Source organism: Mobula birostris, chromosome 12 (genome assembly GCF_030028105.1).
Source record: "Mobula birostris isolate sMobBir1 chromosome 12, sMobBir1.hap1, whole genome shotgun sequence".
Classification (NCBI taxonomy): domain Eukaryota; kingdom Metazoa; phylum Chordata; class Chondrichthyes; order Myliobatiformes; family Myliobatidae; genus Mobula; species Mobula birostris.
In genome coordinates, this window is record NC_092381.1 from 82,453,526 (window position 1) to 82,475,468 (window position 21,943).

Sequence of the window (21,943 nt, forward strand, 5' to 3'; positions counted from 1 at the left end):
AGTTAAAATTGCTTTATCTTTCCTTGTCTTAATACTAGTCATTGGCTCGCTCATGTTCTAGTAACAGTTAGGAAATGTTGATATGAACAAGAATGGAAAGAATAAAAAGGGAGAACTTGGAGGTAATTTTTCAGCCGTCCATTTCTGAATAAGGGCCGGGAGTGATTCAGAACTACAACCAGTCCATTGGCACATGAGACCATTTCAATGTAATGGCAATGGATTTACAAAGAGCAAGCATCCCATCACCAAGAAATGCCATGCTGGCTTCTTAACAGCTGCCATTAGGCAGGAGGTACAAAAGCCTGAATATGTGCATCTCCAGGTTCAAGAACAGCTACTTCCCTTTAACCATTCACTTCTTGAATCAACCAACCCTAATCACTGTTGTCCAGCAACATTATGGCCACTTTAATCACTTTGCACTGAAGTGGACTTCTATTTTTTTTATTTCTTCCAATTGTTTTCTTTCTTGTAATAGTTTTCTGTTTATGTTCTTTCTTGTGAACGCTGCTTATATGATACCATGTGCTTGCAATGCTGCTTCAGTTCATTGCATCTGTGCATAGCTGTACTTGAGCATATAGCAATAAACTTGACTTTAACTTTCTTTGCATACGTTCTGACATGTTGATCATCCCATTCTGAAATGTGAGTCTCAAGCCTCCTTTACTGCCACAACGTGGCCACATTCAGCTTGGAGGAGCAACACTGGGTAGCCTTCAACCTGATGGCATAAACATTGATTTCTGTAACTTCTGGTAATTTCACTCTCCGATTCCTTTTCTCTGTTTATCCATTCCCCATTCTGGCTCTCCTCTCACCTTCCTTCTCTCATGCCCATCACCTCCCTCTGGTGCCCTACCAACTTCCCTTTCTCCCAGGGCCCATTCTCCTCTCCTATCAGATTTCTTCTTCTTCAGCCCTTTACCACTTCCACCTATCACCTCCCAGCTCCTTACTTCATTCCACGTCTCCCACATGCAACTACCTTCTCCCTTACCCGGTCTTACCTATCAATTTGCTTGCCTTCTTATTCTGGCCTCTGCTGCCTTCCTTTCCAGTCTTGAGGAAGGGTCTGACTCCCAAAAACGTCAACTGTTTACTCCACTGCTTAGATACTGTCTGAACTGCTGAGTTCCTCCAGTACTTTCTGTGGGTTGGTCAATAATTTATTTGAAGAATTAGGAAACTTAGGGCTTTGGATATCTGGCATGGAAGAGGAGATCAAATGAGCTTATCTTATCAAATGGCAGGGCAGGCTTGAAGCCCAAGTTTCCTACTCCTGCTCCTACCTTTCTGTGTTCTTCCAAAATATATACATTGCTGACCATGTTAGTTAACATTTAGACATGGTGTAATAAGTGTTTTCTTGGTTGTGCTGTTTCATTTTCTGAAGAGTTGTGACTTCAGGTGAATATTATGGAGTCATCGATGAATGCCCGGATTTTTTGACCTTCTGATGGAAGAAAATACATTGCAATACCTGTGCTTGGAAAACCATTCCGATAAACTTTGGCTAGATGTTCTGAGAAAGAAATCATTGTTCATTGAAATTCAGTGACTTTATGGGACATCAGTGTCATACTCAGCCAGATGTTGTTTTGATTTTAACTAGTCAATCCCACTTCAACTTTGGAATGATCCTCCTTTTTCTTGTTTGGAAACGATGTAGATGACAGGAGGTAAGTTCAGCAGGTTCTACTTGCTGTCACTATCAGCCAACATTTTGCCAGTTATTGAGAAAATACAGACTGGATTTGTTCTGATTCTTGTGGATAGGAAATGCTCAATGAATTCTCCACATTGCTGGATCGATGCTATTATTGTAACTGTCTCGGAAAACCCTCCAGCAGTTCACATCATCCTCTGCCTTTTGTTTATAAAATGGTTGAGGATGTGAGATCCTACAACCAGTAAATCACCTGAAAACTCAATAGATCTGTCACATCCAGTCATGAATGATGGCAGACAGACAGCTGATCAGAAGAGAATGTGTCAAGAATATTCCCCCATCAGCAATGGTAGAACTAAGCACTAGGCTGAAATATTTGCAACTTTATCAGTATTACCAAGTGAATGATTCCCACCAAACTAGTTTTTAAGTGATTCACTGCACTGCACATGTCATAAGAAACATCTGATGACACGGTTACAATAAAGCCTATTGGAGCAGGCAGCATATGGGCCATAGAACTGGATACTTCTAACCAACACAGGAGGAGGTTTCCTTGTCCTTATTTCATTTGATAGCATGGAACTTCATGTGGTCTGCTGTTAATATTGAGGACGTCCAGTGCTCAGTGATGATTTAATGCAATTGTACCTCCACCTCTGGTGGTTCGGTCCTGTCAGTAGAGCAGGATATAGCCAGGAGTCTTGACAGAGGAGCTTGATACATTGACCCCAATGGGTATGACTACATCTGTCCATTGCTTGAGTAGTCTATAGGACAACTGTCCTAATTTTAACACAGTTCCAGAACTTTGTGTGTGTCTCAGCCTAATACCTAGACTTCTATGACAGGCTGTGAGCAGTCTAAACAGGTTTAGAGGATTGTTTTTGCTCTTCGCATAACGGTTACAACTTCTCCTTCAAGAATGTTCTCAAACTCCATCACTGTGCTGGCCCCTTTGAATCACTTTCTCCTCATCCCCTGCCGCCATTTCCTAGACTAAACTCCAGTTGATTCCCCTTATGGCAGCATTTCAGGACCTTAAAATGGCTTTTGCATTGCATGGGCATGATTGGATAGAAAATAATGTATATCCACTCCACTATCCTTGAAAATGCTTCATACACTATTTGAAAATTACTCCACAATATTTATGTTCAGCTTATATATGCGTTGTCTTGTAAAACAAAAAAAAAACAAAATTGAAGAAAATAAAGGTTTTGGGTGAATGACTAAAAGAAGAAATTGGAAAAGTTGGAGGGAAAGGAAACTGGATGGGGTGGGGTGGTGCCTGTTATGGATTCAAAAGCCTCACATCATTGATCATAGGGGAGTGAGAATAAGTTTGTGGCAGGATAAAGTTGAGCAACAGCAGACTGGGGTTGGGGAGGCTCTACTGGTAATTCAATCATTTTGAGTGAGGTAATTATGGAAACAGAATAAGGCACAAGTAATGGGAAAATAAAAAGGAAATTATTGAAGGTAAATAAATTGGAAAAGAATAAGAAAATGAGATGGAATTAAAGCAAAAATATGTAGAATACAATCTAAATTCTGTTCCTCAGCCAACCTACTGTCCTGGTCACATTTACCTAAGCTGTTTGTTATTCCTTCATTGCTTTATCCTGCCTGTCCCATTCAAATCTGGCACATGGCTGATAGAGAAATAGAGGGCAATGTACGAAGGAAGATTTAGATTGATCTCAGAATAGGTTAAAAAGTCATCGCATCATTATGGACAAAGGGTCTGTGCTGTGCTGTAACGTCCTGTGTTCTAAATCCTGAACGCTACCCAGTTTCTGTGTCAAACAGAAATTCTTGAATTGTAGAGCCTCAGCGATATACGAAATGTTTCATTCACACTTAATATCTATGGCAGCCCTCTTAACCAATGAGAACCTGAAGCATATTTAAGTTACTTTGAATACATCTTCACTTAGAATATGAGAGCAACAATTTTCATGGCATTTTTGTATCACTACTTCTACATGCTAAACACAATTTGCATTCATTTTTTCTTTAATGCCTGCAGATCTGTCCTGCACAAAGAGGTGACTACTACATGTAAAGGTAAGTACTGCATGCAGTGCTCTAACTAAAATAACACCAAATGCTGGAAATACTCAGCAGGTCAGACCACGTTTGTGGGAGAAGGAACAGAGTTAATGTTTCATGTCGAAGACCCATTGTCAGAACTGAAATGTTAATCATGTTTCTTTTCCCACATCAACCATCAGGCTCTTGAAGAAAAGGGAATAACTACGCTCATTTGCCCATCCATTAAGATGTCCCCACAACCAATCATTTCACTTTAAGGACTCTTTATCTCATTATCTTACGTTCTCGTTATTTATTGCTGTTTATTTATATTTTCATTGGCACAGTTTGTTGTTTTTTGCTCTCTGGTTAATTTTTCATTGATGCTCTTATAGTTATTACCCTGTAGATTTGCTGAATATGCCCACAGGAAAATGAATCTCAGGGTTGTATACGTATGATGACATGCCAAAGGTTCAAAGTTTCATTTATTATCAAAGTATACAACTCTGAAATTCTTCTTCTCCAGGTAGCTCTGATACCAAGAAAGAAAAGGAAGGCATCGCTATCATCAATCCCCAAATCCCACCTCCACACGCAAAAAAAAACAAATAAAAATGGAACAGGCACATCAACTCCCAAATCCCTCTTCCCTGCACTAGCAAAAACAATGAACAAAACAAAACAGGCATATTGACCTGCAAATCCACCCCCACACAAAAAAATTAGAAAGATTGGGCAAAAAAACACAGAATATAATTAACTATAAGACTGAAAAGAAAGTCTACAGTCTAAGTCCACATCCAAAAGTCAGAAAACCTGGATAACATTCTCTGGTCCCAGCAGTGGGCTCTCCCCGTCCCGTAGTAGAGTGATCAAAAGGCAGGCAGCCAATACCTCCTTCCACTTTTGCCTTGATGTTTCAATCTCCTTCATCGCTTTTATTGGCACACCATGATCGGCAAAATGGAGTCAAACACTGGCATACGTCCTGTCTGGCAGCTGCTTGCCATGACATTTGCACACGCTGCCTCTGTCTCCAGGATTCATCTTGGACACTGCAGAGAGCTGAAGCACCCAAATGATCTCCAAGCTTCTGCATTTTCCTCGATGTTTCTCTCTGCCTCGTCACTTTAATTGGAGAAATAGAGTCAAACATCGTCCCACAGCCTGCCACCATGAGGTTTGTGCAAGCTGCCTCTGCCTCCCAGAGTCCTCTCAGAGAATGCAGAGCATTGGAACACCCAAACAATCTCCAAACAGCAAACCACAGGCTCCAACCATTCTGGAATCATATCCAAGATGAAAAACAAACGCAAAAGACATAAAAGAAGTTTCATGATTTATCCAGAAGATGTCGACCGAGGGAGCATTGTATGCAGGCGCCATCTTGACTGGAAGTATGTACTTGCATAATAAAATTGACTTTGAACTTTGATATGCAGCCTGATCCATTGAGTATTTCCAGCTGTTTCTATTCTTATTTTAAATTTACAGCATGCACACTTCATTGTAATTTTACACATTCTAACTAAAGTCCTTGTTTGGCTTGGAAAGGGAGTCTTTGACAATCAAAGTCCAACCATTGTTTACCACGATGGTAACCTATAATTATGCTGCTCAGTTCCCTACTTGTGATATCCTACTGGAAGGGAAAGAAGGATTAGAGAAATAAATCATGAAGAGTGGGAGAGAAGCATTAGAGTGTATGGAGTAAAGCAAAAAAGAAGTGGTCCAAGCAGAGGGAGACACCGAAACAGCAATGTGAAGACAGAGGAGAAGGGTGTGAGAAGTTCTCTGACTTGCCACTCCCCAGGCCACAGGATTTAAAATGTTCCATTTAATTAGATGTTGTCCTTGTTCTCTAGAATTTTTAACAACTACATGAAAATTATTCTAAAGTATTCAGTTTCAGCATAGGGCAACACAGTAGCGTAGTGGTTAGCACAACTCTTTACAGTACAGGTAGGCTAATTGGTCATTATAATTTGTCCCATGATTAGGCTGTGAGTAATCCACAGATTGCTGGGCAGTGTGGCTCAAAGGGCCAGAAGGTCCTACCTGTATTGTATCGCAATAATAAATAAATAAATATATAAATAAAATAAAAAATGCAGAACATTTCAGAATATTCTTCTTCATTAAGGTAAACAGCATCATGGGTACATTTTTAATTTTGGCCTTTTGAATTCAAGTGAAGTGCTGTTAAGTCAGGTATCACCAAATTCTCTGCTCGCATCTAATAACTTAACATCCTAATCTAAGGTGAAGTTCTTAGTTTGATTAAATTGACATTTCTCTCACCTTGCAGTTTCTCTGAGTAAAATTGTTCATTTGTGTCAAACAATGGTCAGTATTGATCTCTCTGAAATAGAACTAGCTGTGTCATTCAACTATCCCAAAGTTAAAATGGGTTTTCCTTTCCATCAGACGATGTTTGATTCAGTTCCAGCTCTGTGAGGAAGCACCCAATCTCTCTTGACAACATCTTTCAGAATTTTATTGAAGGTCAAACTTGTGTCCATTGAAAATAAACTTAAATGATACAATAACACATTTTTACTTTACCAACTCTCCTTAATTTGTTCACAAATAGAAAGTGTTTTCTTTTTTTGCCGCCAGTTAATTCTTCTCTGATTTCAAATTTGCTCCCTACGTGTAAAATGAATTATTGTGGCAGTCCATTGTTTTATGGGGAGATGATCGAGACTGACCAATGTTTAAAGTTATCCAACAATATAGTAATAAAATAAGATTATACTTAATAAATTTCATTTGCAAAAATTCAAGTCATAAAATCTGGATGATTCTGTATTCCAATACTCCTTAGAAACAAATATATGTGCAGAAATCACGGAGATCAAACATGCTACAAAATGAAGTTTCAGAATAGCAGTTGTAAGTCCTGTTGATTATGGTGGTTTTCAGATTGTGTAGGCATTAAGGCAATACTGTAACTGTTACTAACATCTTTTGTGCTGCTTTAGCACGCTCACAATATGGACCATCTTTTCATAGTAAAAGCTCAGAAGTAAAGTCATCGTTTGACTTTTGTTCCTACAGCAGTGCTCTGATTTGTGTTGACTTTGGTATTTATTTCTTGAATAATCACATTAGGCCGCTTGGCATACTTACAAGAAATGGCCCTGCGGAGTTTGCGATAATGTTTCAGGTCTTTCTTTTTGATCCTCTTGTAATAAACCATCAATAAACTGAAAGTCAAATTGAGAGCAATGCTCGCAGAAAATAATCCGGGGCCAATGAGGCAAAAGTAAAGGATTTCTTTCAATTTAATTTCCCTTTTCCTGTGACAAAGTGGGAAAAGTTTATCTGCAGCTTCTGTGACAAGGATTCCTTGCAAAGAATCTGGAAATTCACAAGTGACATCAGCAGCATCTGGTAAAGATGAAAACAATAACCATCAAATGAAGATTTTGTAACCAGTTCAATCTGATCCAAAGATTAATACATGGTGGATTTGAATTCACATTTCACTGAACAAAAATTTCTTGATTTGTTTCTTTGGAAAACAAAAGAATAGTAAAGATGCTGTATATCATGAAATATGTGACTACAAAGAACATTCAAAATTTCATCCAAAACCAAGCCTGATTTGCACCTGGAAATATTGAAAAGAATATTAATTAGAATTTGAATCAATATAAATTTGATTTGGAACTTTGTATAGTTATATTGCATACATACAATAGACTGACAAGCACTAAAATATAAATACCCATTTGTTAGAAACATTAACTGCTTCACAAATACCCTTCAATTAGGATCTTTGTAACTGTGCCCAGGACATGACTTCAAACAATGCTATGGTTAATGTTAGAAACATTAGTTTCAACAAAAGGTCTCACTATTGCAATCTTGGTGCAGGTTATTGAATCTTGTTCACCATCTTCATTCATAGACTGCGGCATGAGTCTCATTTGAAAGACTGCAGCATTAGAGTTCAGCTTCTCTGCACAGTCATTTCTGAAGGTAAATGGCTAAAGCATAAAGTGCGGCCTAATTTGTTTGGGCAATTTAATATCACCTCAGACCCTCCAAGTCATATGAGTCACCACCAAACTATTCATTTATTCCCTTTCGAGCCAAATCGTCTTTACTTTAGAACACAGCTACTGTAACTGCTATGACCACTCCATTTATTTCACTCTAGCTGAGAAAATGTGGCAAACTGCTTCGAAAACTTCGGTTGTCTTAGTTTCAACAACTCACTGAGGAAACAGAGCTAGATCCCCGCTCTTCCTGAGAAGGAGCACAGCATCGTGGCTACAATGCCTAATTAAATGGCTCATTGCTTGACCTAGCCTTCCAGCTTATCTCCAGCTACATTATCCACTCCTTTGATCAACAGTACTGAATATTCTGTACTCTATAATCAAGGGAATAGATGCATAGCCTAAGCAAATTGCCTGCATAATTTGACCCTTCCGATACCAACATCCCCCCTCCCCGACACACACACACACACACACACACACACACACACACACACACACACACACACACACATATCCAGTGATGAAGTTCTAAATTAGGTCTAACCCAAGGTTTAAATCCTGTAACTGCAATATAATTTAAAATTGAAATTGCAATTAATCCCACCCGTTAAGAAATGTGTTCGCACATCTGATCAGAATCAAATTCTGTTCTTATGTTTCCCCCTCTGCACAGTAAAATAGTTTATTAATATCCATGCAGCGAATGCTCCTTGACAGGGTACTGAACTTTCGTTGACATCAGAGAAACCAGACCCCAACCTCATTTACTAGTAATGGAAGAAGAAACAAGACGGGCAGCATATCACGTATTAAGTTTAAACTTGGATCATAATGCATATATGCCTTACCTAGTGATCAAGTGTTTAACATGTAACATGACTGAAAGATGAATAGTTGTTGGAGTTGATATTAAAATACGTCTTAATTCTGACTGAATTAAAGGCGCCGACGTCGTGCTGGGGTTTGTTATAATTATCATTAATATATTTTAATGTTGTTTTATCGTTAACATACTTCACTAATATTCACCTCCACAGCAACTTCATTTAGAGCAAACCTAAATAATTTGAAACGTACAGGCGAAGGCTTTGATTGAGCAAACCCTTTACATGTTCATTCGTTCCGGAATACAAATTTAAAATGAACTCAAGGTGGGTTTAAGTACGATCTGAACGCATTTCCGATATCCTACGATGCATTCTGAAATAATTGAAATTTAAATAGATGTAATTTCACCCAGCAGTGAAGGACAGCTGAAAATATACCTGGAATAATTTTTCTGTGTCTTCTCATCCAGCTAATTAAGCATTCCGTGTTACAGTTGCACGTCCAGGGGTTTCCAGCAAGGCGCACAGACCTCAGGTATGGAAGCGCTGCGAGCAGATTGACATCAATGAATGTTAAACTATTTCCGCTTATGTCAATTTCTTGCAGTTTCGAGTTTGTTGAGAGGGCCCGCTTGTCGAAGAAGATCAGCTCATTGTTGCTGCTCACTTTCAGCACTACTAAGTTGGGCAGATATTTGAAAGTGAAAGGAGCGATCTTCCGCAAGTGATTGCGGCTGAGATCCAGGTACACCAGCATCTGCATGTTGAGGAAGGAGCTTTGTGAGATCTCTGTCAGGGAGTTGTGACTGATGTCCAGGTACACCAGGCTGCCCAGATAGTTGAGTTGGGCAGCGGGGAGGCTGGAAATGTTATTGTTGGAAATAATCAGTTGCTTGGTGTTGAGTGGGATGTCTGTTGGAAACTGTTGGAGTTGGGCCCCCGTGCAGTTGACTAGAAACGGAGTACAATTGCATCCGTGAGGGCAGCCAGCAACCCGACACACTTTGGCAATAAAAACAATACACAACAGTCTTAACGTCCTTACAGTGAAAGACACATCCATACTCCGGTTATCGAGGGAAGTTCTTTCATTCAAGTCTTTTTACCCAGAACATCTCCATCGCGCGAAATTCGGTTGTGTCTGCCTGCGGTCTTGAAAAAGTTGAAGGATCAAGCGCCATCGCGATCCATAGCCACGCCGTGTGCAATTAGTGCAGAAAGCGTAGGACAATGAAGATCATCGAGAGTTTGCTTATTGGTCAGTTGATTGTACATCTGGTCCCTCTGTACGCTCTGGTTTTCGGGAGCTGACACATCCGGAGAGATGTTATAACCTAAACTGGGAACGGTGAAATAAAGGCTGTGGTGAGTTGATGGCATGTTACCATTCAGCTGTACCACATGCAACCCAGAAGACACTTCCATTTCCTTAGCGTGCGCTATTTTTAGATTATGGATTATTTATTTACTATGTGCTTAAATGCCTACCCGCGCTATCATAATCCTTTAACCAGTCCACTAAGTATAACGGGTGAATTATTAACGGGTACAGATTGTTTTATGTGTCGTTTTTCGTTTCAGCGTCACTTTTAATAAATCCATTAAAGTGGAATTTCGTTCGGCCACGAATGCTTTAAGCAGTGCACATTGTTTGTATTTTGAGGTTTCAGGTAAGAAGATGACATTTCACACCAGTGAAAGCCAAACCAAACATCACCGACATATGAAATATTAAGGACTGGTTACGAGGCTCGGTATTAACGTGGCGCACACCACCCAACCCTTATGTAAGAAATGACAACCATGCTTCTAGGAGTTGCATTGTGCAAGCTTCAAACACAAATATTCTTTTACCCAATTCCTAGCTTTGATATCCCAGGAAGCCTTTAGCTATTCAAATCGAGTCAGAAATTGTTGGGAAAAGCCGCTAAATTTTCAAGATAATATTTATAATTAAATACTTACCAGAAACTTGCCTACTTTTTAAACTGACTGTGGTTTAAGGTAGGTAGAAAGTACCTTGAAACCCTAAAACCTTTCATCATTCAGTTAGATCATGACTAATCAGTGTTGAACCCAATTACTCAACAGAGTTGGGGGTTCAGTTCAGTTCCGTTATCAGCCCTTTCAGTCAACGTCCAATGGTAGGGGCATGAGTTTGATTAATTTAATTACAATCAGAAAAAGAACAGTAGAGAATTTAAAGAGCTTGAAAGATGATAAATCCAAAGTATCTGATGTGATTTCACTCCTGGTAGATATCCAGCATTGCTGCTGAAATTTGTGAATTTCAAGGGAGGGAAAGTTTGGGTCCAGTTGTAATAATTTTACGTTTTCTCCACCAATAGTCAACAACTGAAGAATGTATAGGAAATGTTGGAGATCTTTGGAGCTACACCTCAACTGGGCATCAGCTATCAGAGGGAAGGGGACACATTAATTTCTTTAATTTGGAATGGGACATGAAATTTGACATCATTGCCTCTCTCCATTTAAACGTCAAGAAAAGTCAGAAACTGGGAGTCTGATCACTTTCCATTTATTGTGCAACAACCTCGCCAGGAAATAGGTCATGTCATTTTTTTTTCCACTCAGGAGCAAAGTCCTGCTGCTCAGCTCATTCAGTCACCCTGAGAAATTCCACTTTTTCAGAAAGAAAACTGTGTATCTTATTTTGTATGAGGAGTGGCAATGGAACAAGCAAGTGAGAAATAGAGACTATGAGATGCCAGTTTAATTTCTTTCTATAATCCATATTGGCTCAACTCAACCCTACTATTCTTCAGAATGATCCATGTGGCATCTTTTGTTAGAGTCCAGCAATTTCCTTACCATTGACATTAGGTCGACAGGTCACTGGTTGCCTGATTTCTGTCTCACCCCCTGTCCTAACTAGTGAGTTCATATTTGCTACCCTCTAATCCACAGGCACATTCCAGAATCTGTAGAACTTTGGAAAATGATTACCAGAGCACCCACTAACTCTACAAACTCCTATTTCTCCACCTTCAAACACACTGTATGTATCCTCCTTGTCCTTGTGTTTTATAACCTGTTCCTTAGATGTCCTTTTGCTCTAGATGTGTGTATAGAATGCCTTCAGAGTCACTTTAATCCTATTTGCCAATGAGTTTTCATAGCCATTCCTGTCTTTCCTAAGTCCTTCTTGAGATCTTTTCTGGCATTTTTATAATTCTCAAGGACCCGATATGATTTTATCTTCTTTTAACTTACCTTTCCTTTCTTTTCTTTAAATTCACCACCTCATTCAACATCCAAGCTGTTCCCAATTTACTCACCCTAGTTCATGCCTAGTACTCCCATATTTCACCCTACTCCAATTTAATGTTCTCCCACAAAGTCCATACTTATCCTTACCTGTACCTATATTAAAAGGTAAAGAGATGTGAATCACTGTTCCCTCACCGTTCTCCCATTGAAAGGCCAGTCATCTGGCCAGGCTCATTAACCAATACCAGGTCCAGTATGGCCCCTCCTCTTGTTGGACTATCTACATATTGATTTAAGAAACCCTTTTGGATGGAGCTAACAAACTCTACCCCATCTAAACCTCCTGCATTAAGGAGGTCCCAGTGTATGTTAGGGAAGTTGAAGTCACCAACCATAACAACAGTTTTGTTTTCACACCTTTTCCAAATCTGCTTACATAACTTTCCCTCAATGTCCCAGTGGCTATTGAAGGGTCTGTAATACAGTCCCCTCAAATTGATTGCAACTTTCTTATCTTTGAATTATACCCATATCAACTCAATGGGTGAGCCCCCCATTATGACCCCAGAGTGCAGCTGTGATATTGTCCCTGATTAATAGCACAACTCTCCCACACACACACATTTTTTACCTTCTTTTCTATCCTTTATAAACCATGGAAACCCTGGAACATTAAACATCTATTCCTGTCCTTCTTTCAACGAAGTCTCTGTTATGGCCACAGCATTGTAGTTCATGTACTGCTCCTTACGAAGTTCATCACCCTTACCCAAAGTGCTCCAGACTATTGTATCTATTACCTTAATCCTGCCTAATCTTACTGATCATGACATCTACTTTCCTCTCAATCCACTCTCTGGTGGGTGCTTTGGTTCCCACCCCACTGCCAAACTCATTTAAACCCTCCTGAGAAGCACTAGTGAACCTCCTGGGCAGGATATTGGTCTCCCTGCAGTTAAACCACAAGACACAGGAGCAGATTTAGTCTGTTAGTACCATTGAGTCTGCTTTGCCATTTAGTCATGCCTGATTTATCTCAACACCATTCTCCTGCCTTCTCCCCATAACCTTTGACGCCCTTCCAGTCAAGAATCAGGTGCAAGGGTCAGGGACATCTCAGATCAAATCAATAGCATTCTTAAGTAGGAGGCTGAGCAGCCAGAGGTTGTGGTCCACATTGGCCCAACAACATGGGTAGGAAGGGTAATGAGGTCCTGCAAAGTGAATTCATGGAGTTAGGTGCTAAGTTAAGGGCAGGACATCCAGGGTTATGATTGCAGGATTGCTACCCGTGGCATGTGCTAGGGAGGCCAGGAATAGGTTGATAATACAGTTTAACACATGGGTAAGGAGATGATGCAAGAGGGAGGGCTTCAGGTTTTTGGATAATTGCACTGTCTTCCAGGGAAGGTGGGACCTGTAAAGGAAAGATGGTTTGCACCTGAACTGGAAGGGGGACTAACATCCTCACAGGAAAGTTGCTAGCACTGCTCCAGGGGCTTAAACCTAGAGTTTCGGGGGATGATGGACTAGAATGCCAGGACAATTAGTGGGGGAGTTGTACAGAAAAATGTCTTTAAGTTACAAAGCCGGAATTGAAAGGTTGAACATGGTGTGAATAATATTCTCAGTTTATCTATTTCAATGAATGAAGTATTGTAGGTAAGGCAGACACGCTCAGACCATGGATTAGCATGTGGAATTATGACATTACAACCATTATTGAGACTTGGTTGGAGGAGGGGCAGGACTGGCAGCTCAATGTTCCAGGGTTCCATTGTTTTACACTCGATAGAACAGGAGGGATTAAAGGGGAAAGAGGTGGCATCACTAGTCAGGGAAAATATCATAACAGTGCTCAGACAGGGCAGACAGGAGGGCTTATCTACTTAGGTTATATGTGTGGGACTGAGGAATATGATAAGGATGGCAATGTTAATGAGATTATATCATAGCCCACCCAACAGTCAGTGGGATTTAGAGAAGGAAATTTGTAGGGATAACAGACTGTTGCAAGAAACATAAAGTTGTGAAGGTAGGTGATTTTAACTTTCCACATATTGACTGGAATACCCATATTGCAAAAGGGCGGTATGGGATAGTTTGTCAAATGTGTCCATGGAAATTTCCGTAACCTATACATAGAGGTTCCAACCAGAGAGAGTGCAATACTGGATGTCCTATTAGAGAAAGAGAGAGTGTAAATATGGGAACAGTTTGGATCTAGTGATCATAATTCCATTAGTTTCAAATTAATTACAGAGAAGGATAGATCTGGTCCTTGGATTGAGATTCTAAATTGGAGGAAGGCCAATTTTGATGGCTTCAGAAACAATCTGGTAAGTGCAGATTGCGATAGATTGTTTCCTAACAAAGACACGCTTGGTTAGTAGGAAGCCTTCAAAACGGAAATTTTGGAAGTACAGTGTTTGCACGTTCTTGTCAAGATAAGAGGCAATGCTAGCCATTTTAGGGAAACGCACGCACAAAATACTGGAGGAACTCTGCAGGTCAAGCAGTATCTATGAAGATGAATAAATGGTTGACTTGGTTTTTGAGAGATATTGAGGCCCTGGTTAAAAAGAAGGAGGTGCATAGTAGGTGTAAGCAACAAATGAGACACTTGAGAAGTCTACGAAATGCAAGGGAACACTTAAGAGGGAAATCAGGAGGGCAAAAAAGGTGTGAGGTTGCTCTAGCAGACAAGGTGAAGGAGAATCCCAAGGGCTTCTACAGGTACATTAAGATCAAAAGGATAGCAAGTCCTCTTGATCATCAGCTTGATCATCTATGTGTTGTGTTGAAAGAGGTGGGGGAGACCTTAAATGGCTTTTTTCTGTATCTGTATTTGCTCAGAAGATGGACACAGAGCCTATAGAACTGAAGCAAAGCAGCAGTAAGGACATGGACTTATTTGGATTACAGAGGAGGAGGCACTTGCTGTCTTGAGGCAAATTAGGACAGATAAATCCTCAAGGCCTGACATGGTGTCCCCTTGGAGCTTGTGGGAGGCTGGGGCAGAAATTGCAGGAGCCCTAGCAGATATACTTAAAATGTCCTTTGCCATGGCAGACGTGCCAGGGGATTGGAGGATAGCTACTGTTGTTCTGTTGCTTAAAATATGCTCTAAGAATAAATTGGGAAATTACAGGCCAATGAATCTGACATCAGTTGTGGGTAAATTCTTGGAAAGTATTCTAAGGAACCAAATATATATATATTTAGATAGACAGGGCCTGATTAGGGATAGGCAACATGGCTTTGTGTGTGGTAGGTCATGGCTAACCTAACCTTTATAAAAAGGATCTAGGATCATTCAAACATTTTGAGTTTTTCAAGGTTACCAAAAAAATTGATAAAGGAAAGGGTGTGGATGCTGTCTACTTCAGCAAGGGCTTTGACAAGGTCCTGCATGGGGTGTTGCTCCAAAAGGTTCAGTCGTTTGACATTCAAGATGAGGTAGGATTTAAATCCAATTTAGGATTTGACTTTGACTTTGTGGGAGGATCCAGAGAGTGGTGGTGGATGGCTGTCTTTCTGACTGCAGGCCTGTGGCTATTGGTGTGCAGGGATCAATACTGGGTCCATTGTTTGTCACCTATATCAATGATCTGGACGAAAATGTGGTCAGCTGGATCAGCAAATTTGCGGATGACACCACGACTGGGGACGTAGTGGACAGCGAGAAAGGCTATCAAATCTTGCAGTGGGATCTGTGAAAGTGGCATCACAGATGGACATGGTCACAAAGAGAACTTTTGGCACATTGGCCTTCACAAATCAAAGTATTGAGCACCACAGTTGAAGTTGTACAAGATGTTGGTGAAGCCTAAATTGGAATATTGGGTGCAGCGCTGGTCACCTAACTACAGGAACCATATCAATAAGATTGAAAGAGTACAGAGAAAATTTACAAAGGTGTTGCCAGGATTTGATGACCTGAGTTTTAGGGAAAGATTGAATAGGATAGGACTTTATTCAAGGAGTGTGGGAGAATGAAGGGAAGTTTGACAGAGATATGAGGTATAGATAGGGTTGGGTGAGATTAGAACTGGAGGCCATGGTGAAAGGTGAAATAGTTAAGGGTTACATAAGGGTGAACTTCTTCACCCAGAGGATGGTGCAAGTGTAGAAAGAGCTGCCTGCGGAACTGTTGGATGCGGGTTCAATTTCACTATTTAACTAAAGTTTGGATAAGTACTATACATGTATGTGAGGGATATGGTGAGGTGCAGGTCAATGGAATTAGGCAGAATAATAATCTGGCATGGACTAGATGGGTTGAAGGGCCTGTTTCTGTGCTGTAGTGTTCTATGGCTCTATGACCTCTTCCACCCTATAACCTATGTCATTGGTGCCAATGTGCACCATGACATCTTGCTGCTCACCCTCCCCCTTCAGACTGTTCTGCAGCTACTCAGAGGCTTTCTCGACCATGGCAACTATTCTGCACAGTCTGTCCCCCTAACTGCTGAATGTCCTGTCACTATTGACATCGACATCATATTCATATTGAAACACAACATTTTCAAACTGAATATTAAATTCTATCATATTAGATCCCTCTTTCCCAAATGTCCAGGATATCAAAGTTATTAATTAACCATTTCTCTTTGCATAAAACAAGATCTAAATAGCCTTTCCACTAGTTGGTTCCACATCATATTAATTTGCAAAGGTGTCTGAAATATATTCCACAAATCCCTCTTTTAGCTTATCACAGCAATCTCGCTTCCCCCAGTCTGTCCGTATGTTAAAATGTCCACTAATTTCCTCCATACACACACATCTACTTTCCTACTTTATGTTGTGTCCAATATTGCGAATACTAATTGGTCACCTATAATTAATTTCTACCAATTGTTATTTACCTAGCTCAACTCTAATTTATTTCTAGTTCTACATCATGATCTGTCAAATCAAGATAATTTCTCACCACTGCTTAGATCTCCTCCCTTGTTAATATTGATATTGCATACTATTTTGTTTCCACTCTCCTCTCCTATCAGTTCCTTGCTATCCAGCCTTTGACCTTTCCTACCCAGCTGGCTCCACCTATCACCACCTAGCTATCCTCCTTCCCCTCCTCCCACCTTTTTATTCTTACCTGGAGTATTGTGTGCAGTTTTGGTCCCCTAATCTGAGGAAAGACATCCTTGCCATAGAGGGAGTACAGAGAAGGTTCACCAGATTGATTCCTGGGATGGCAGGACTTTCATATGAAGAAAGACTGGATGAACTGGGCTTGTACTCGTTGGAATTTAGAAGATTGAGGGGGGATCTGATTGAAACGTATAAGATCCTAAAGGGATTGGACAGGCTAGATGCAGGAAGATTGTTCCCGATGTTGGGGAAGTCCAGAACGAGGGGTCACAGTTTGAGGATAGAGGGGAAGCCTTTTAGGACCGAGATTAGGAAAAACTTCTTCACACAGAGAGTGGTGAATCTGTGGAATTCTCTGCCACAGGAAACAGTTGAGGCCAGTTCATTGGCTATATTTAAGAGGGAGTTAGATATGGCCCTTGTGGCTACGGGGGTCAGGGGGTATGGAGGGAAGGCTGGGGCGGTGTTCTGAGTTGGATGATCAGCCATGATCATAATAAATGGCGGTGCAGGCTCGAAGGGCCGAATGGCCTACTCCTGCACCTATTTTCTATGTTTCTATGTTTCTATTCTGGTGTCTCCCCCACCCCTTCCTTTCTAGTCCTAACAAAAGCTCTTGGCCCAGAAAGTCAACTGTTTACTCTTTTCCATGGATGCTCCCTAACCTGCAGAGTTCCTCCAGCATTTTGTGGGTGGAGCTTACCATTTTGTTTGCATGTCATAAATGTTGAATACCATGAAATATTTAATTCCCAGCTTTAATCATCCTCCATCCTTAATGGCAATTTGATCATACACATTTACTTGCATTTTCATGTTAATTATGTGTGGCATAATGTGCTTCGATGATCCAGGCTTGATCTTAGCCTCCATGTCTGTGTAGTGCTTGCACTTCCATCTGTATGGGGTTTCTCCACAATGCCTCAGTTTACCCGGCATCCTAATAATGTGCAGCTTGATGTGTTAATTGACTGTTGTAAACTCCCATGGTTGGATGACTGATGGATGAATCGCAGCGTTGATGAAAAGCATATAAGAGAAAACAGAGCACAGAAAATAAGTGAGGGAATGGCATTGATGGAGATGCTCTGAGATTTGGCAAATCTCAGTGACAAATAGCCTCCTATGCTTTAAGAAATTATTTGAATTTAATTTGCCTTGTTGTGAATGTTGTGAGCATTCAGATGCAGTGCATTTAATTCCATCACTAGATTTTTTTTGTATTTTCACTCCCTCCCCATGCTTTACTCTTTGACTTTGCTATTGCTGTCTCATTACAGTCAATCTTCACCTCCCTGTTCATTTCCATCCTTCCAGATTTCAAGGTTCCCATTCTTTGTCAAGCTGATTGAGACCTCCCCTCCTGAACAAGAAAATCCCTCCCTCAGGGATGTCAGTGCTGGCTCTGCAGATATGACCTATCCGAATTGTCCAATTACCACTACCCCAGAAACAGGTCGCTCCCTCTGTTACACTATCTCTCCAGCCACACATTTACCTGCTCTATACTCTAATTTCTATAGACATATGTAACATGGGCAATAATCCTGAGATTATTGCCTGCAAAATCATGTTTATCATCCTCTTCCCTCTCTCCCTAATCTCAGGGCAAAATGAGCCACAACTCCTGGTTCTTCACCTTACATTTTCCAGATGGTCTGCAGGCATTCAGTGACCTTGAAAACTGGAAGACAACACACGATCCATTGCCACAGGAAGACATTTAATCCCTCTAGCCATTTAATCTTTGATCAATTATTTTTCTCCCAGTCTTCTTCCTGTTCTCCTCTGCAATTATAATTGTGACTTACAAAGATTTTAATCAGACCTCACAATCTATTGCCCCTTACTGTCTGCCTGCACTGCGCTTTCTCTGTAAGTATAGCAAATTATTGTGCATTCTGTTGTTGCTTTTCTTTATATTGTCTCAATGCACCGTTTTAATCTATTGATCTGCATGGACAGTATGCAAGACAAGTTTTTCACTGGACCTCAGTACATATGACAATATGAACCAATTTGCCTTAAAATGTTATTGGAAGAAAAAGGAATCTTTTTTGAAATGTCAACCAATAATTCACCTTTAGTAGAGTGGCAGTGATAACAGATCTCATGCTTTTATGATCAGCAAAGCATAGAGACTCTTTCTAAGTTGACCTGAATGGAGTAAGTTTTGTCAGAATCCTCTGAACTTTAATTTGAAGGGCTTGTCAGATGAAGAGTGTTTGATGGCTCTGGGCCTGTATTCCCCTCATTCTTCTGAATTCTGAATTTTGGCCTTGATAGAGTGAATGTGGATAGTTTCCTATGGTGGGAGAGTCTGAGACCAGAGGACACAGCCTCAGAATAGAGGGGCGTCCTTTTACAATGGAGATGCAGAGGAATTTCTTTAGCCTGAGGGTGATGAAAATGTGGAATTCATTGGCAAAGGTGGCTGTAGAGGCCAAGTCTTTATGTATACTTAAGGCAGGGGTTGATAAATGCTTGATTGGTCAGGGCATGAAGGGATACAGGGAGAAGGCAGGAGGTTAGGGCTGAGAGGAAAATTGTATCAGCCATGATGATGTGGCAGAGCAGACTTGATGGGCCAAATGGCCTAATTCTGCTCCTATATCTTATGATCTTAATATGGTCTTTGAGGATGTTAATCTACTGGGCCGATTTAGTCATGATCAGAGGTGGTACTGCTCCTGTACTCCCATACTGCTCACCTAGAATATACTTCCAATTGTGATATACACTTGAAAGAAAATGTCAGCTGACATCAAATGAAAAATGTGAATTTTATGGGGCTTAGCTAAAGAAGCTTGAATAATCTCCTCACATATTTATTTGCTTTTGACACCAAAACTTTTTTGAACAAGCCTATGACTAGGTGATGAATAATATGTAGCACCTTGGCATTATTTACTTTGTGACAAATGAGCTTACTCCGTCAATTCATGTCTCTTCTAGTACATGGGTGAAATTCTCCTATCTTCAAATAGGGAAGGCACAATCCTGCTGATAAAATATCCCATTCAGGACTATATAGCATCATAAACAGCCTCTGTATTTCAGTGGAACATCGCTGTTCTTGCCTGTTCAAGATGCTGAGTGTTTTGGAAGTGCTTGACTTTAAACTGTATTGAATTTTTGTGGCCTTGAGACTGAACAGCCATTTTATGTTACTCTGGTATCATATTCCACATGAGTTGAGGTTACCAAATAAGAAATAGTGCCAAAGCCTAAAATTTACACTGCAAGCCATTTCTGCATTTTTTAATGAAATGGTTAGTGACTTTAAGGCCAGAATTTATTTCTGTCCCTCATTGCCCCTAAACTGATTTGGCATTTGTGGGTAAATACATTACAAATAAGCTAAACCAGGTCAAGTTAGCAGACGTCTTTCCCTAAAGGGATTGGTGTCCTGGGTATGCTTGTATAGCAATCCATCTTGTTACCATCTCTGATACTGTCTTTCCATTCCTCAGCCTCTCATTATGAACTCCATGAGGAGTCCAATGTTAGAGTGTGGTCAGAGCTAATATTGCATCGCTATATACAAACCTAATCACTATTGATAAAACTCAGTTTAGCAACAATGACCACTTTGTACTAAAACAGACTCTGAATTTTTTATTCTAATTGTGTCTTTTCTTGTATTTTTAAAAATTTATATTGTTAATTTATGCTTTAATTGTCAATGTTGTGTATCTGATGTTATGTGCCTGTACTTACTTGAGGTAATCAAACCCTTGGCATTCCGTGTTTTTCATGAAAGGTGATTACAATCAGACTTCACTATGGATACCACAGTAAATAGTCTGCACAAGTAGAAAGTCGGTGCTTTTTCAAAATTGGCAGCTCATTGCCACAGGGTGATGCAGCAGGATTTATCTCTGTACAACCGTGTGTTCACTTCCTGTTTTTCCAGTAAAGAAGCTTTCCCCAGGCACTTCAGCAAAAGGCTCTCACATTCTCGTAAAAAGGAAGTACGATACTGGTATTCCTTAACTAACATCACTAAGTGTCCTTCCATTTTGTAAGAATTTGAGAGGGTTTTTTTTTGCTGTACTCTGAGGAGAACTCACTTGCTCTTCCAGCGCTCTTGTGGATCTTTTAAGTTCCTACAGAAGGTTAGAATGGGCTTCAGGTTAACACTTGACCAGACTTAAGTAACTGTGATAAAAGTGCATTTGTCACTTACTATGTAGCACTGTGCTCAATTATTCCTAGAGTCATACCGCTTTATTATTATAAGAATCTTTCTCGTTTGAATGGGATCCTCCCTTTTGAGCTTTTATCCTCTTTCTGAGATGACAGTAGGCTGGAGCTCAGTTACTGTTTGAACATTATTAAGCTAGTTTGAATGTTAGTATTTTAATAAAATGAGATCAGCCTAATCATTTCTTGAGTCTGATATCTGCATCTTACTTGCAAGACCTTCCGAAAAATCCAATTACTGAACATGAAGACAGCTACTCCAGTACCTCTAGTTGAAAGATGATTTTCTCACTACAATTGTAATCTGTTTTAGCAAATTTTTGGATTGTGAACTATTAGATGAATTAAAGACAATATTATAAATCTTACCTGCAGAAGAGTCACCAATGTTCTCCTTTTGGTCTTGAGGTTTACATTCGGTGTTATCTTAGCATTGCCATTAAGTTAAACCAATTAAAACAGATACAGTCAGCACCTCCGAGAATCTGTCCATTCGGGAAATCCAACTTTATAGCATTGGAACTGAAACCACATGTTCTCATATGAGTGATTGGATTACTGTCGAGTCTTCAGAGCAGCTATCTCTTTTCCAACAGTTTAGCTAGGTGCAAGTAAAAGTGAAACAAGGATTATCGTTACACACGTTAAAAAAAAAGAGGAGGGTGCCTTTATAAAGCTTGAGTTCTACTGGAAACATACTGATGGGGTGGTGCCTAACTTTAAATTATTACTGCCACTGACACGTTGTTAGTGCACATTTTTATGTAAAGCCACATTCACAAGTATACAAAGGGAGTGAGTTATGGAACAGAATCACATTGATGCAACATAGACTTCTGTAGAAGGAG

The 21,943-nt window shown here is 40.2% G+C and overlaps 1 protein-coding gene across 5 annotated transcripts; it reads right to left on the bottom strand.

Moving 5' to 3' along the window:
* Window positions 1-5,177: 5,177 nt before the first annotated feature.
* LOC140206375 (leucine-rich repeat-containing protein 52-like) lies at window positions 5,178-21,724 on the bottom strand. Of its 5 annotated transcripts, XM_072274739.1 has the most exons (4): window positions 21,465-21,724; window positions 20,963-20,998; window positions 8,994-9,894; window positions 5,178-7,108 (listed from the first exon to the last, which is right to left on the bottom strand). In XM_072274739.1, exons 3-4 carry the CDS (start codon window positions 9,616-9,618, stop codon window positions 6,750-6,752), a joined length of 984 nt encoding a protein of 327 aa, XP_072130840.1. In that variant the 5' UTR covers window positions 9,619-9,894; window positions 20,963-20,998; window positions 21,465-21,724; the 3' UTR covers window positions 5,178-6,749. The 5 variants fall into 5 exon arrangements, with proteins under 5 accessions (XP_072130840.1, XP_072130838.1, XP_072130842.1 ...); XM_072274737.1 differs by lacking the exon at window positions 20,963-20,998; XM_072274741.1 differs by lacking the exons at window positions 20,963-20,998; window positions 21,465-21,724 and adding an exon at window positions 20,610-20,918.
* Between the last annotated feature and the right edge of the window lie 219 nt (window positions 21,725-21,943).

Bases quoted from the DNA above. Each gene is read 5' to 3' on its own strand.
- LOC140206375 (XM_072274737.1), bottom strand. From the start codon at position 9,618: ATGGATGTGTCTTTCACTGTAAGGACGTTAAGACTGTTGTGTATTGTT. The intron at 7,109-8,993 runs GTATATTTTCAG...CATCTTTACCAG, and splicing joins ACACAGAAAAATTATTCCAG to ATGCTGCTGATGTCACTTGT.